The 12,803-nt window shown below is 34.6% G+C and overlaps 1 protein-coding gene across 2 annotated transcripts in view; it reads right to left on the reverse strand.

Annotated features, from left to right (window-relative positions):
- The window catches only part of igsf9bb (immunoglobulin superfamily, member 9Bb), a 101,934-nt gene that overhangs the window by 12,207 nt on the left and 76,924 nt on the right, over positions 1 to 12,803 (reverse strand). For both annotated transcript variants that reach the window (XM_059526395.1, XM_059526394.1), the window contains exons 13-17: positions 12,259 to 12,434; positions 9,633 to 9,859; positions 8,905 to 8,989; positions 7,248 to 7,409; positions 5,482 to 5,527 (exon numbers count right to left, since the gene is read on the reverse strand). In XM_059526395.1, coding sequence (XP_059382378.1) covers positions 5,482 to 5,527; positions 7,248 to 7,409; positions 8,905 to 8,989; positions 9,633 to 9,859; positions 12,259 to 12,434 — 696 coding nt within the window. The remainder of the gene's footprint in view (positions 1 to 5,481; positions 5,528 to 7,247; positions 7,410 to 8,904; positions 8,990 to 9,632; positions 9,860 to 12,258; positions 12,435 to 12,803) is intronic.

Here is a 12,803-nt window from a genome sequence, read left to right on the forward strand (position 1 = left end):
GCCATTTTATGACCAATTAATGCAGAAAACCAACCAATTCTAATAGGTTCACATATTTTTATAAAGAGAGAGAAACAGACAGAGAGCAGTGTGATAATACGGTTTTATTTTTCATGTAACTATCCCTATACTTCTATATTAGTTAAGTGATCAGAATAATGATTTTTGTAATACATAACCAGTTGTTCCACCATGAGAACAATTGTCATCTTAAAATAAAGATGATAACTTCAAACAAAAAGACATTTACAAAAATAATACAAGCTTTACATTTCTGATGTGAAACCCTTTGGCACACTTTCCTGCTTCCATTATAAGTGTATTAATGTAAATGTTTATTTATACAAACATTCACACGGACTAAATCAGAAATTAAGTTGAAAATAACCTAGAAAGCTATTTTACATTTAATTTCACAGTGCTAAGTGTAAATGTGTGAGTCGGCAGGATGCTAAAAGGCGATAAAGTCTTAAGCTTTGGGTCTCCTGTGTGTAAAGCGCATGGGTTCACAGCCTGCCAAAACAACCGTGCCCAGCAGCGCACATGGGATGCATGCGACATAAGGCAGTGCACACTGCTGAACAAGGTGCAGGCACTCACAGAGGACTGGAGGGCGGAGGCCTGTAGCTGCTCCTTTCCTGGCCTTCCCAGTAGGGTTCTATGCCAGGTAGAGGTGTAAGAGGACTCCTGCGGCAGGAAACACAATAGAGATGGGAAGGATGGGGAGGGGAGGGGTCATGTTGGCAATTAACGAGGCTGCTTTCCATAAAAAACAACATAGCAGAAGGAAAAAAAACATTGACATGGAGAGATAGAAGTAAAGGAAAAAGGAAGGGAGAGCTTGAGGACATAAGAAATGATAATGATCGAGTGCACTGGATTGTTCATTTATTAAATGACCATTTACCACCTTTCACACATTTTAGGGCCTATGCATGCAGGGATGTCAACGCCAGCTTGGATTCATGCAGCATCCTTTTTTTGAAATACCAGGAGACATTCAGAGGTTTCTTTGAGATTCCTGACAAAAGCGGCTGATATACAGTGGAGTGCAAAGATCTGAGACTAAATGCTTTGGGTCTCCATTTTTAAATGAATTATATTCTACTTTTTGTTTTTTTGTTTTTTTAAAGGCAGAAAAAAAAAAAAAAAAAGTTGCCTTAATGACAACTGGACTCAAAATGCATCAACAAGCTTTACACAAACCTATAGTTTGTTTTCCAGAATGATTTGATCTTGTGCTTCAGTGATAACAATGCTGATTATTACACAAATTAGCTTATTTATTGAAATAATACAATGTTAAGCATTTCTCATTGATTTAACATTATTAACGATTCCTAATTTTGTATGTTCAAAATCCCCAAATTTCCTTTTTCTTTCTTTCTTGACAATGAATACCAGATTTTTTTTGTGACATCATGCTTTTGCCTCCACTGTATAATTTTGCAAAGCACAAGCCTATGTAAAAGAAGTACAATAACTGAAAGTATATATTGTGAAAAATGAATACTTTATGCCATAAAAATACTGCAGATAAAAGCGGTTACATAACTAGCTAAAATACTCAATTCAATACTACAGCACTACCACAAAGAGATACCGTATCCCAGCATATCATGAAATAAAGTGAACTAGTATGCTGAATAGCAGCATGTTTTTAAATGTCACGACTATGCAGTTTATTACTGACATCATACCAGAGTTAACCCATTTATCTTTAGATTACTGAAAGATGCATGTAAGAGGTTCAAGTACTATAAATGTAATATCGGAGACATCACTAGTCTAAATGTATTATTCTAGAGAAGCACTGCTCTCTTGTCACTTAGATCTCATTGTTTGACATCAGAGGATGCAAGTAAATTTGCTTCTTCTAGATTCATCAAAGCAGTATGCAATACTGTGATAGGATAATACTTTAAATATTAGATTATGAAGAAATAATATGAAGAAATACTATTGAATGTATAAATATGAAAATCCTAGTCACCGATGTCCACTGTTATTAGCACTGGGAAGACAGACAAACAAAAGAGTTAGTGTAAAATGTAAGTTAAGACAAGCCGAGAATGTTGTAGTTGTATACCGGAGAAATAAAGTAAAATAACCTCCCTGTTTTTCAGTAGTGTGTTAGTATACCATGGTAAATGCTAAATAAAAATATGAAAGCATTGTAACAGGCATTAGTTGAAGCAGAGACAACTCAGCATGCACATTTACCATGGTAGAGAATCCACAGATATTGTGGTTATCACCCAAACTCATTACAGTTCACCCAAAAATAAATTCTGGGCCTTTCATACAACATTAACTCTGGATTATCGTTTAAAAAAAATGGTTTTGACATTGGGTTAAGCTACTTGTCGCACTAGTAATTTTGAAAGGCGATTAGCACTGCTTTTAATGGTAAGTTATGAAATACTGCTTACTGCTTATAATGCTCAGAAAAAAAAGAAAAAAAAATTTGAATCATAAAAGTCTCAATGCTTTAAATATTAGTGTGCGTATAAGCAGTTTTAAGTTACTATTCACTGAAAAAATGTATATACATCTACTAATTTTGAGAGACACAAGAACAGATTTTGGGTGAACTACAGAGAGTCCATTATAATATAAACTCCATGTGTGATTAATATTCATCTTCACAATAAATTGTGTATTCTGTGTGTTTGGATTATAGCAAACAAAATGATTAAAAAACACTTTTAACACAACATATTATTTACAGTGCTTGTTCTGTACAATCATGTTTTGCACTCTCTTTTCAGTGTCTGATTGTTGCCACGTGAACTTAAAAGCAGCAGGTCACTTTAAATCGGTGTCTGTGCAGAAACCAGTTACTATGAGGATGAAGCTGACCCTAATCCTGCAGTACTTTCTTTGCTAGGGTAGTAAGTGTCATCAAAACCATGAACATTCATAGAGAGCAGGCCAAAATCACAGTCAATTTATCAAGCAGGAATACATGAACAGTATTTTTTTCCTACAATAACTTAAATGGCTAATTAACATCCATAAAACACAAGATTAGTTACAGAAACAAAATAGGAATAAACTTCAATTGCAAATAATAAACAGTGTTGGGGAAAGTTACTTTTAAAAGCAAAGCATTACAATATTGCGTTACTACCTAAAAAAGTAACTAATTACGTAACAGTTAACAGCAGGGCTTGCTTGTTTTAGATAGATAGATAGATAGATAGATAGATAGATAGATAGATAGATAGATAGATAGATAGATAGATAGATAGATAGATAGATAGATAGATAGATAAACTTCATATAGCACAATGGGCCAGTGGTGTTTCTAGTAAACATACAGAATAAGCTAATTTGTGAAATAAATAAAAATAAATTCTGCTTGGGGAAGTATCCTCAAAGGTACAGTTTCGCACCTTACATACACTACTAATATGCTGTTGTGTACTGCTTTTTTCTTACAGTGTTCTTGCTAAATGTGCAAATAGAAAACATTTCTTTAAATTGAGTATTTGAAGTCTTTAAACTGCCAAAAACGTGAAGCTTATATTACATTTATACTGTTTATTTTCAAAAATATACTTTGTTAATAAACACAAAACGTGAATGTAGTAAATTAAATTAGTGGCTAAGATTTGAAAAAGCTAATAAAAGTAATGCACAATAACATCTATTGTAAAGCAGCAAATCTCTATTAGGTGGCCAGGGCCAACTTCCAAAGGGGCTTCAAGATGACTGAAAGTGATTTAAAATGAGACAAAACAAGCATTATAATAAGCTAATCTAATCAAGATATGTATCATTTTAATTCACCCCCTCAATAACTCTTTGTTTCATTTGAAGAACCAGAATTCCCACAGGATTTATATCCAGAAGCCTTATTTTAAAAGTGTGATTTCCAGATGTGGAATAGTCATACACACACACACGCACGCACGCACGCACGCACGCACGCACGCACGCACGCACGCACGCACACACACACACACACACACACACACACACACACACACACACACACACACACACACACACACACACACACACACACACAAACAAACACAAACACACACACATTTACATTTACATTTACATTTATTCATTTAGCAGACGCTTTTATCCAAAGCGACTTACAGATGAGGACAGTGGAAGCAATCAAAAACAACAAAAAGAGCAATGATATATAAGTGCTATAACAAGTCTCAGTTAGGTTAACAGTACACGTAGCATGGGATTTTAAATAATATAATAAATTAAAAAAAGAAAACAGATAGAATAAAAAAAGAATAGAGCAAGCTAGTGTTAGAGATCTTTACACACACACACACACACACACATACATACAATTGCATAATTAATGAAAAGAAAATAGAATATAAAAAGATTAGAAAGGTAGTTAGATTTTTTTAAAGAATAGAATTAGAATAGTGAGTGTTAAAGTTAGATGGTCAAATAAAGATGGCAGAGATGTGTTTTAAGCCGATTCTTGAAGATGGCTAAGGACTGGCTGCTTGGATTGAGTTGGGGAGGTCATTCCACCAGGAGGGAACATTTAATTTAAAAGTCCGTAAAAGTAACTTTGTGCTTCTTTGGGTTGGCACAATCAAGCGACGTTCACTTGCAGAACGCAAGCTTCTAGATAGGGCACATAAGTCTGAAGTAACAAATTTAGGTAAATGGGTGCAGAGCCAGTGGTAGTTTTGTAGGCAAACATCAATGCCTTGAATTTTATGTGAGTAGCTTTTGGAAGCCAGTGCAAATTGATAAACAGAGGTGTGACGTATTCTTTTTGGCTCATTAAAAATTAATCTTGCTGCCGCGTTCTGAATTAATTGTGAAGGTTTGATAGAATTGGCTGGAAGACCTGCCAAGAGAGAATTGAAATAGTCCAGCCTGGACGGAACAAGAGCACCCACGCACATACACAAACAAACACACACACACACACACACACACACACACACGCACATACACAAACAAACACACACACACACACACACACACACACACACACGCACATACACAAACAAACACACACACACACACGCACATACACAAACAAACACACACACATACATTCTAAAATGTAATTATTTACATTTTAATTATACAGTAATTATTTTAGTTACAGAAACTGGGATTTAGGGAGCCTTTAAATATTGCTGTGGAAAATAGGGGACCTTGGAGTCTAAAAGGCTGAGAACCATTGATCTAAAGTGCAAATCAAAGCAAACACAAGAGAGAACTATTTAGAAATCCAGACCAATGAAAAAATGAATAAACTGCTCTTTGATGAAATTAACTTCGACCATCCAGTCCATGAACACAGTACATCACAGGCCTATCACTGAGCAGTAATAAATGGCTCTTCTAATAGGATCTTTAAACGAGAGGGCGTGCCTGTTGGATGCCTTGATTTATGAAGCACACTCCACTCTCTGTCTGAATAAACTGAGGTGCGAGGGGAGAAGGGGGAAGTTCTTAAAAGACATTACTTACGGAGTCTCCACGCTCTTTCTGCAGTGTGTTATAGACAGAGGGGGATCTGTTGAAGAGAAAACCAGATTAGAGATTTCAGACATGCATAAAATGACTAATTTCAGGGCTCCAGACTAACTATTTTTACTAGGAACACTGTAGCCCCTGACTGAAATTTTTTAGGTGCACACCTTAAATCAGCCTGCAATGCAATCGTTCATGTATTTCCTCCATTTTAACTGTATAACTGACAAATGCTTTGATAATAAATAGACTTAACTCATTGAAATTACAATGTGCAGTATTCTTTTAATTTCAGAGGGACATGACATTACTCATTACAGTACAAGTACATTTGTAGATGCAAACAAATCCACCAGGAGCAGATTTGGTAGTGCTGGGGGGGTGGTGTGTGGGAGTATTAGGAATATAGATAATTTAATCATAAAATTAAATTCTATTGTTTTGCATTAATAAGTGCAGCTACTAATAATATTGCATGTTCAATTCTTGTTTATTTCTTGTTTATACACATTTGACAAAATAATGGTAAATTTAATAAAAATACAATATATATATTTTCTACTTAAAAAAAGTATATATATATATATATATATATATATATATATATATATATATATATATATATATATACACACATACATACATACATACATACATATATATATATATATATATATACACATACATACATACATACATACATACATATATATATATATATATATATATATATATATATATATACTTTTTTTAAGTAGAAAATATATATATTGTACTTTTATTAAATGTATTATTAAAAGTTGGTTTTTCAAGGCACTTTGTGAATTTACATACTTCATAGACAAAAAAGTCCAAAACTCAGACAAAATCTGATTTCTTAATTTTATATTTTATACTAGTGATTTTATAATAGTGATTTTATCATTTCAAAATATAATGAAAAAAGTAGAAATTAATAAATATTAGGCCAATAAGAATAAGTGCTCCTCTGCTGCCATCTACAGGTTCTAGTGGTAAGTTGATGTATTCTTTAATTTTACATAAGTGTTTGTTCACCACAGTATATTTTTGAGATTAACAGATTTCTGTGCAGAATTTGAATGCATCTCACTAGATCTCACAGCAATCTTTATTCACTGTGTGGTGAATTCAAACACATCTCACTGAATGTTGCACCACTGTGCTGTAACAGTGTCAGAAAATCAACTTTGGTTCCCGATTAAAGCTATTTTGAGCTTGGACAAGTTTGTTTGTGTCATGGTTCCAGCTGATAAACAGTCTGCGCTGCGCAGCTCAAACGAGTAGCAGGATTTTGTTATGCTTTTGTTTTATTTGTCATTTGATGTTTCTCATATGCAACAGAAATGGCAGCGCTTACGAGTTAAACAATGGTCAGTCACAAAATTTAATTGCACCGGTGGAAAAAATGAGTGCAAACTACAACCATTTTGTCGCAGTCTGGAGCCCTGCATTTCCTGATGAAAAAGCATTCTGAAAGCTTTCTGCATCATCAGTTGTGTGATTTTGACAACTGCCTGCAAACTCCTTCAAAACTGTAAGAGATCAAAACTGTAGGAGTGTCTTGAATGTTAAACATAAAAAAAAGAAAGTTGGATGGAAAGTTGGAAAAATGGAAAGTTTCCCGCTGTTTTCCAGAACTCCTTGGACAAAAAAAAATGTAACAGTCTGTAGAGTAAGATGTGAAGGGGCATGTGGTTGGATGAGAAAGAGGAGGGCATTCAGACCGCGAGGGCACCACTGACCTCGTCTCCGCTTGAGCTTACGCCGTCTCTGTTTGTTGACGAAGCAGGCCGCTAGCGTGCTGAAGAGGATGGCTGCTGCCAGGAAACAGATGGTGGCCACAATGCCTGCCACCACCGGCCGCGCCAGCCCCTCGTCTGGCACCTCAGGCGGCGGGAAGTAGTCTGAAAGATACAAACAAGCTCACCTTCAGCACACACACACACAAGCGCTTTCAATCTTAGTGTGGGCTATTTAAACAATAAACCATACAGCTCATTCTGAATTATTTAGTTAATAACAGGGAAGATTTAAAGATTGTTGCCCCTTGGTAATATTATTAGAAAATACGGAATTAGCTTCCACTGTTATGCTGATGATTAAATCTAGATTAACAATGCATCTCTTTCGCCAAGCATTCGAATAATGCAACTCTTAAATTGTGACTGCAGTTGTATCTGATCAAATGTGCATTATTATTCTTTTGCTTGGGTTAAACTAATTAATTTTACTTTGTTGGAACAGCGTCTATGCTAATGATGTCTGTGTTTTTTTCTATGTTTTGCCTAGGATTTACAAAAGCTCCAGTCTGGATCCAGAACACCTGAGAAGAGATGATGCTGACCCTCAGAGGTCCTCAGATGATGCTAACCCTGAATCAACAAACAGAACTAACAAATATTGCTACAAGTGTGATTGCATCATTTAATAATTGCTGTTTATAATGTTCATCATCTGACTGACTACGTCTTGTATTAATTTTTCTGAAAAATCCTGTCATATGCACACAAACTGACAGTCACCACTTATAAGCTACTACTAAATATTGTATTGTATCTGTAAAGTTGCTTTGTAATGATTTGTATCGTAAAAAGCGCTATACAAATAAACTTGAATTGAATTGAAACAGAATGAAACAGTCTCCTATCTTCAACCATAAAGCCATTCAACATACATTCAAAATCACCCTGGGATGCTTTGAGAAATGAAAACAAAGCCTGAATGGCAGCCTCTTGTTTATTTTAACTTCAAGTAGTGATTGAATTCTGACTGCAGCGCAGTCTATTTAGTAAATTCAATCATTCCGAGGTGACTGTCAATCACTGGAGGTTATGTTTATGTCATGTTGTTCTTATGTTCTTGCTGTCTTACTTTTGGTTATTCTGTTTTATATGTTGTTTAATGGTCAACATGAGTTGTTTTTAAATGTGCTATACAAATAATAAACAAACAAACAAAATTATTAGGCAGCACAACGGTTTTCAACATTGATAATAATAAGAAATCAGTGTATTAACATGATTTCTGAAGGATCATGTGATGGTGACGTAATGGCTGCAGTCTTCAGCTTCAGCTTTGCCATCACAGAAATATATTAAAATAGAGCAGGGGATATGGTCAGCGAAATAAAAACTATATTTCTAAAAAAAAAAAAAAAAAAACGTATTTAAAAAAAAATAAGAGCTCAATGCACCATTTCAAACTGTGTGATTCACATTAAATCCAGCAGATGGCAGCAGAATCTCATCAGATCATCACTATTTCAGAATCAACTCACTCCATTAATGCTTGTGTGGGCCTACACAAAAATGTCACAGTATAACATGATATTATGTGCAGTAAATCTCACAATGCATTTTCAAAACCCATATGGACTATAAAAATCCTCAGAGCACTGACCTGTACTAGAGACTCCCACTACATTACTGGGCTCACTGACAAGGTCCTCCATAACCGCCATCACTCTGAACTCATACCAGGCTTCCTGCAAAACAATGCAGAGACATGTACAGCATGTTTCCTTTAAACAGATGACTAGAAAACTCAATCCATTTCAACTTTAGTTGCAGTAAAAAACCTTGAGGGAGATTTTACCGCCTTTTTTACCCCCCGTCTTCTTTTCTGGGTCTGTTGTGAGTGTGAACGCACTCACAACAGACCCAGAAGAGAAGACAATGCTGAATAAAGTCGTATTTTTTGTTATTTTTGGACCAAAATGTATTTTCGATGCTTCAACAAATTGTAACTGACCCTCTGATGACACATGGACTACTTTGATGATGTTTTTCTTACCTTTCTGGACATGGATAGTATACCGTACATACAGTTTCAATGGAGGGACAGAAAGCTTTCGAACTAAATCTAAAATATCTTAAACTGTGTTCCAAAGATAAACGGAGGTCTTACGGGTTTGGAACGACAAGAGGGTGAGTTATTAATGACATAATTTTAATTTTTGGGTGAACTAACCCCTTTAAATGTACAACAAAATGATGACTAAATAATCGTTGTTGGATGAATTATCCTTAAAAAGTTAGTTTATAGTTTACACTCAAACACATTTTCACCTGCAGGAATGCCATTACAAGCCTTATGTCAATCTTTTGAAATGGTCATCTCAGGCATACCTGAACCAGGTCTCTAGCCAACAGCTCTGTCTCTCCAGCAGGGATTGCATCATCAAGAACATCCCACCTCTCCCCGAGGCGGAACTCCATGATGTAGTGATCAATTGGCGACGTGTGATTGGCTGGAGAGATCCATGTGAGTAGGACTCCCTGCTGTGTCCGGTTGGCTGTGAGGCACCGTGGTGGGGTAAGCAGCACCAGTGGTTCTGGGGTACTTATAGGAAATACTAGAGGAAACAAAGTAAACCACTGCATCATTAAAACACTCTGATCTGATGCTTAAGAAACATTTGTTCTTATTAATGCTGAGAACAGTAATGCTGCTTAACATTTTTTGTTAAAACATTGCTTTTTTTTAGATTAAAAGAAAGTTCAAAAGAGCAGCATATATTTGACATTTATTTTTTGTTACCAGAGGTGGGTAGTAACGAGTTACATTTACTTCGTTACATTTACTTGAGTAATTTTTTGGGGTAACTAATACTTTTTGGAGTATATTTAAAGATGGGTGCTTTTACTCTTACTTGAGTAATTTTTTGGGAAAAAATCTGTACTTTTACTTCGTTACTGTGGGCGACGCTCCTCTCATTACTTTATCTTAGTCAGCTGCAAAATTCAGATCTGTGTTCTTCGCTGGCTGGCGCTGAGCCAGAGACAGGCGCGTTTTTACAGCGCTGCGCATTATAACCAATCACACACGATTCTGTTGAGCTTTTGAATGCAATGGCCAATCAGAGGCGTTCAGATGAGTCATCGCTAAAATTCCGGTTCTTCCTTCACTCGCTTACTGACTGAATACCTCTTTCTGGCAAATTCTCTCGTCAGAAACAACAAAGTGCAGGTGTGTGTACGAATCTATAATTAAGATATTGATTTCACAGTGTTAACAGTTTCAGTGATTTTAATGGGAGTTTTTGAGAGTGACTGAACTCCAGACTGTCATTGAAAATGATTTTTGATAATGTAAATGTTATTTGCTCTCTTTATGAACAATGAAAGATTATTAGCAGTTTTTATATCACATTGACTTTCAATGTTAAATTCACATTTAATATAAAGTCAGTCGTATTAAAAATATGTTATGGCATGACACCTCTGTTAAGTAAACAGACAGATGTTCTGTAACTTAACGGTCATGCGAGGAGTTTTCTTTATACATATATAATACATACTTTAAAATATAATTTATTTTGTGATGCAAATCCGAATTTTCATCAGCTGTTAAAAATATAATTCTAATATATTGATCTATTACCAGTGCTGGAAACTTGAGTAAAGGCTGATGAAATATATATATATTTATACACACACACATACATTTTATCTATGTATCTAAATAAAAATATATTTAGTATATATTATATATTTAGCTCAGTATATATGACCCAAAGTAACTAGTAACTAACTACTTGAGTAGATTTTTTATCCGATACTTTTTTACTCTTACTCAAGTAACTATTCAGACTAGTACTTTTACTTTTACTTGAGTAAATATTTCTATTAAGTACTTTTACTTTTACTCGAGTACAGTTTTTGGGTACTCTACCCACCTCTGTTTGTTACATTATAAATGCCTTTGAAACAAATTAAAACCATAAAAATATCTTCATTGCTATAATACAAAAAAAATGTTAACTGAATAAATTAAATAATAAAATATATATAAAAAAACTTAATGTAGTAAAATTACTAAAACTAAAATTGTTTATATATATATATATATATATATATATATGCACACACAAACACAACATACATATACAAAAAACCTACTAAAAATGACAAAAACAACAACAATTTTAATAAAAACTATAATAGTATCTCAGTAATACTAAAATAATACTGCTTTATGGACACTTTTGGCTAACTTGATTAATCTTTGCTCAATAAAAGTATTTATTTCTATAGTATAAATACTATAGAATAAATGTAAAAAAAACATCTGAACTGTTGTGATATACTATACTGTAAGTGATACATTTGCTAGTATTAAAGTAACATATAATTTATTATTATTATTATTATTTAATTGATAGCCTGAATGCACTGTAAGTCGCTTTGGATAAAAGCGTCTGCTAAATGCATAAATTTAATTTAAATGTAATTTTTAATCACTATATTCTATGTTTACTATGTTTTGGATACTTAATTATTTATAAGTAACTAATGCTCAGTTTAAGAAAATCCTAAAAACACAAATTATTTTAATGTTAAATGTAAATTTCACATAAAGAAATCTCTAAATAAACATATGCATTATAAATATTTACATGTAAAGTTATGATGCCTGACTTCACTTGTAGCTAGTTTTCTGTTTTTAATGTGTTCTATCCAATTTATTTAGACAAAATAGTATTTTAATAGTATTTCATAGTATTTGTAATACTAATATCCATTTAGAAGTTTTGACAATACCTTTAAAATGATCAGACAGAATTTTATTATTTCTGTAAATAAAATATATAATATAGTCTAATATATTTGTAGCTTATGCAAAAGTAAAAAAAAAAAACATTATAACAGGGATCAAAATACTATTCTGCCATTCCCATCCCCACAATAAAATGCATTTCTGTCAGGCAGAGATGATCTTGTCTTTGTAAGTTGAATCGTGCAGGTGGCCAACCTAGTGTGATCACAGTGACGACCTCGCTGAACGGGCCCGTCCCCAGCTTGTTCTGGGCCAGGACGCTGAATTGGTAGGCCGTCTCAGGCTCCAGGCCTTGCACCAGGAGCCAGTGCTGCCCGCTGGGCACAGGCATGGACAGCCAGTCATGCGGTCCTAACTGCTCCCTCTTCACCCTGCAAGAGGAGTCACATGCATGGAGAGAGTTCAGCACAGCACAAGCATACATGCGCATATGCTCTTATAATGATTGCCATGTCGCTCACAATACTGATGAGAGCACTGCCTGCAGCTAGACGTAAAAAGACAGTTTGTTTAGCTCAGTGTGTGTGCTCAGTGATATCCAATGACACAAAACTGTCTCACGGTTTCCCAGAGAAAATTCTGAAGGATGTGTTTTCGACCGCTGATCTTTACAAAAATATCCTCATAGATCTTCAGTGTGCCTTGTACGGCCTACAACTCTTTTCCCTTTATCTCTTGAGAAAGACCTATGGCTTGAAATGAGTCTTATGGACAATACGTCTCCTATAGAAACCACCAGA

The sequence above is a fragment of the Carassius carassius genome, chromosome 36, assembly GCF_963082965.1.
Source record: "Carassius carassius chromosome 36, fCarCar2.1, whole genome shotgun sequence".
Taxonomy (NCBI): Eukaryota; Metazoa; Chordata; class Actinopteri; order Cypriniformes; family Cyprinidae; genus Carassius; species Carassius carassius.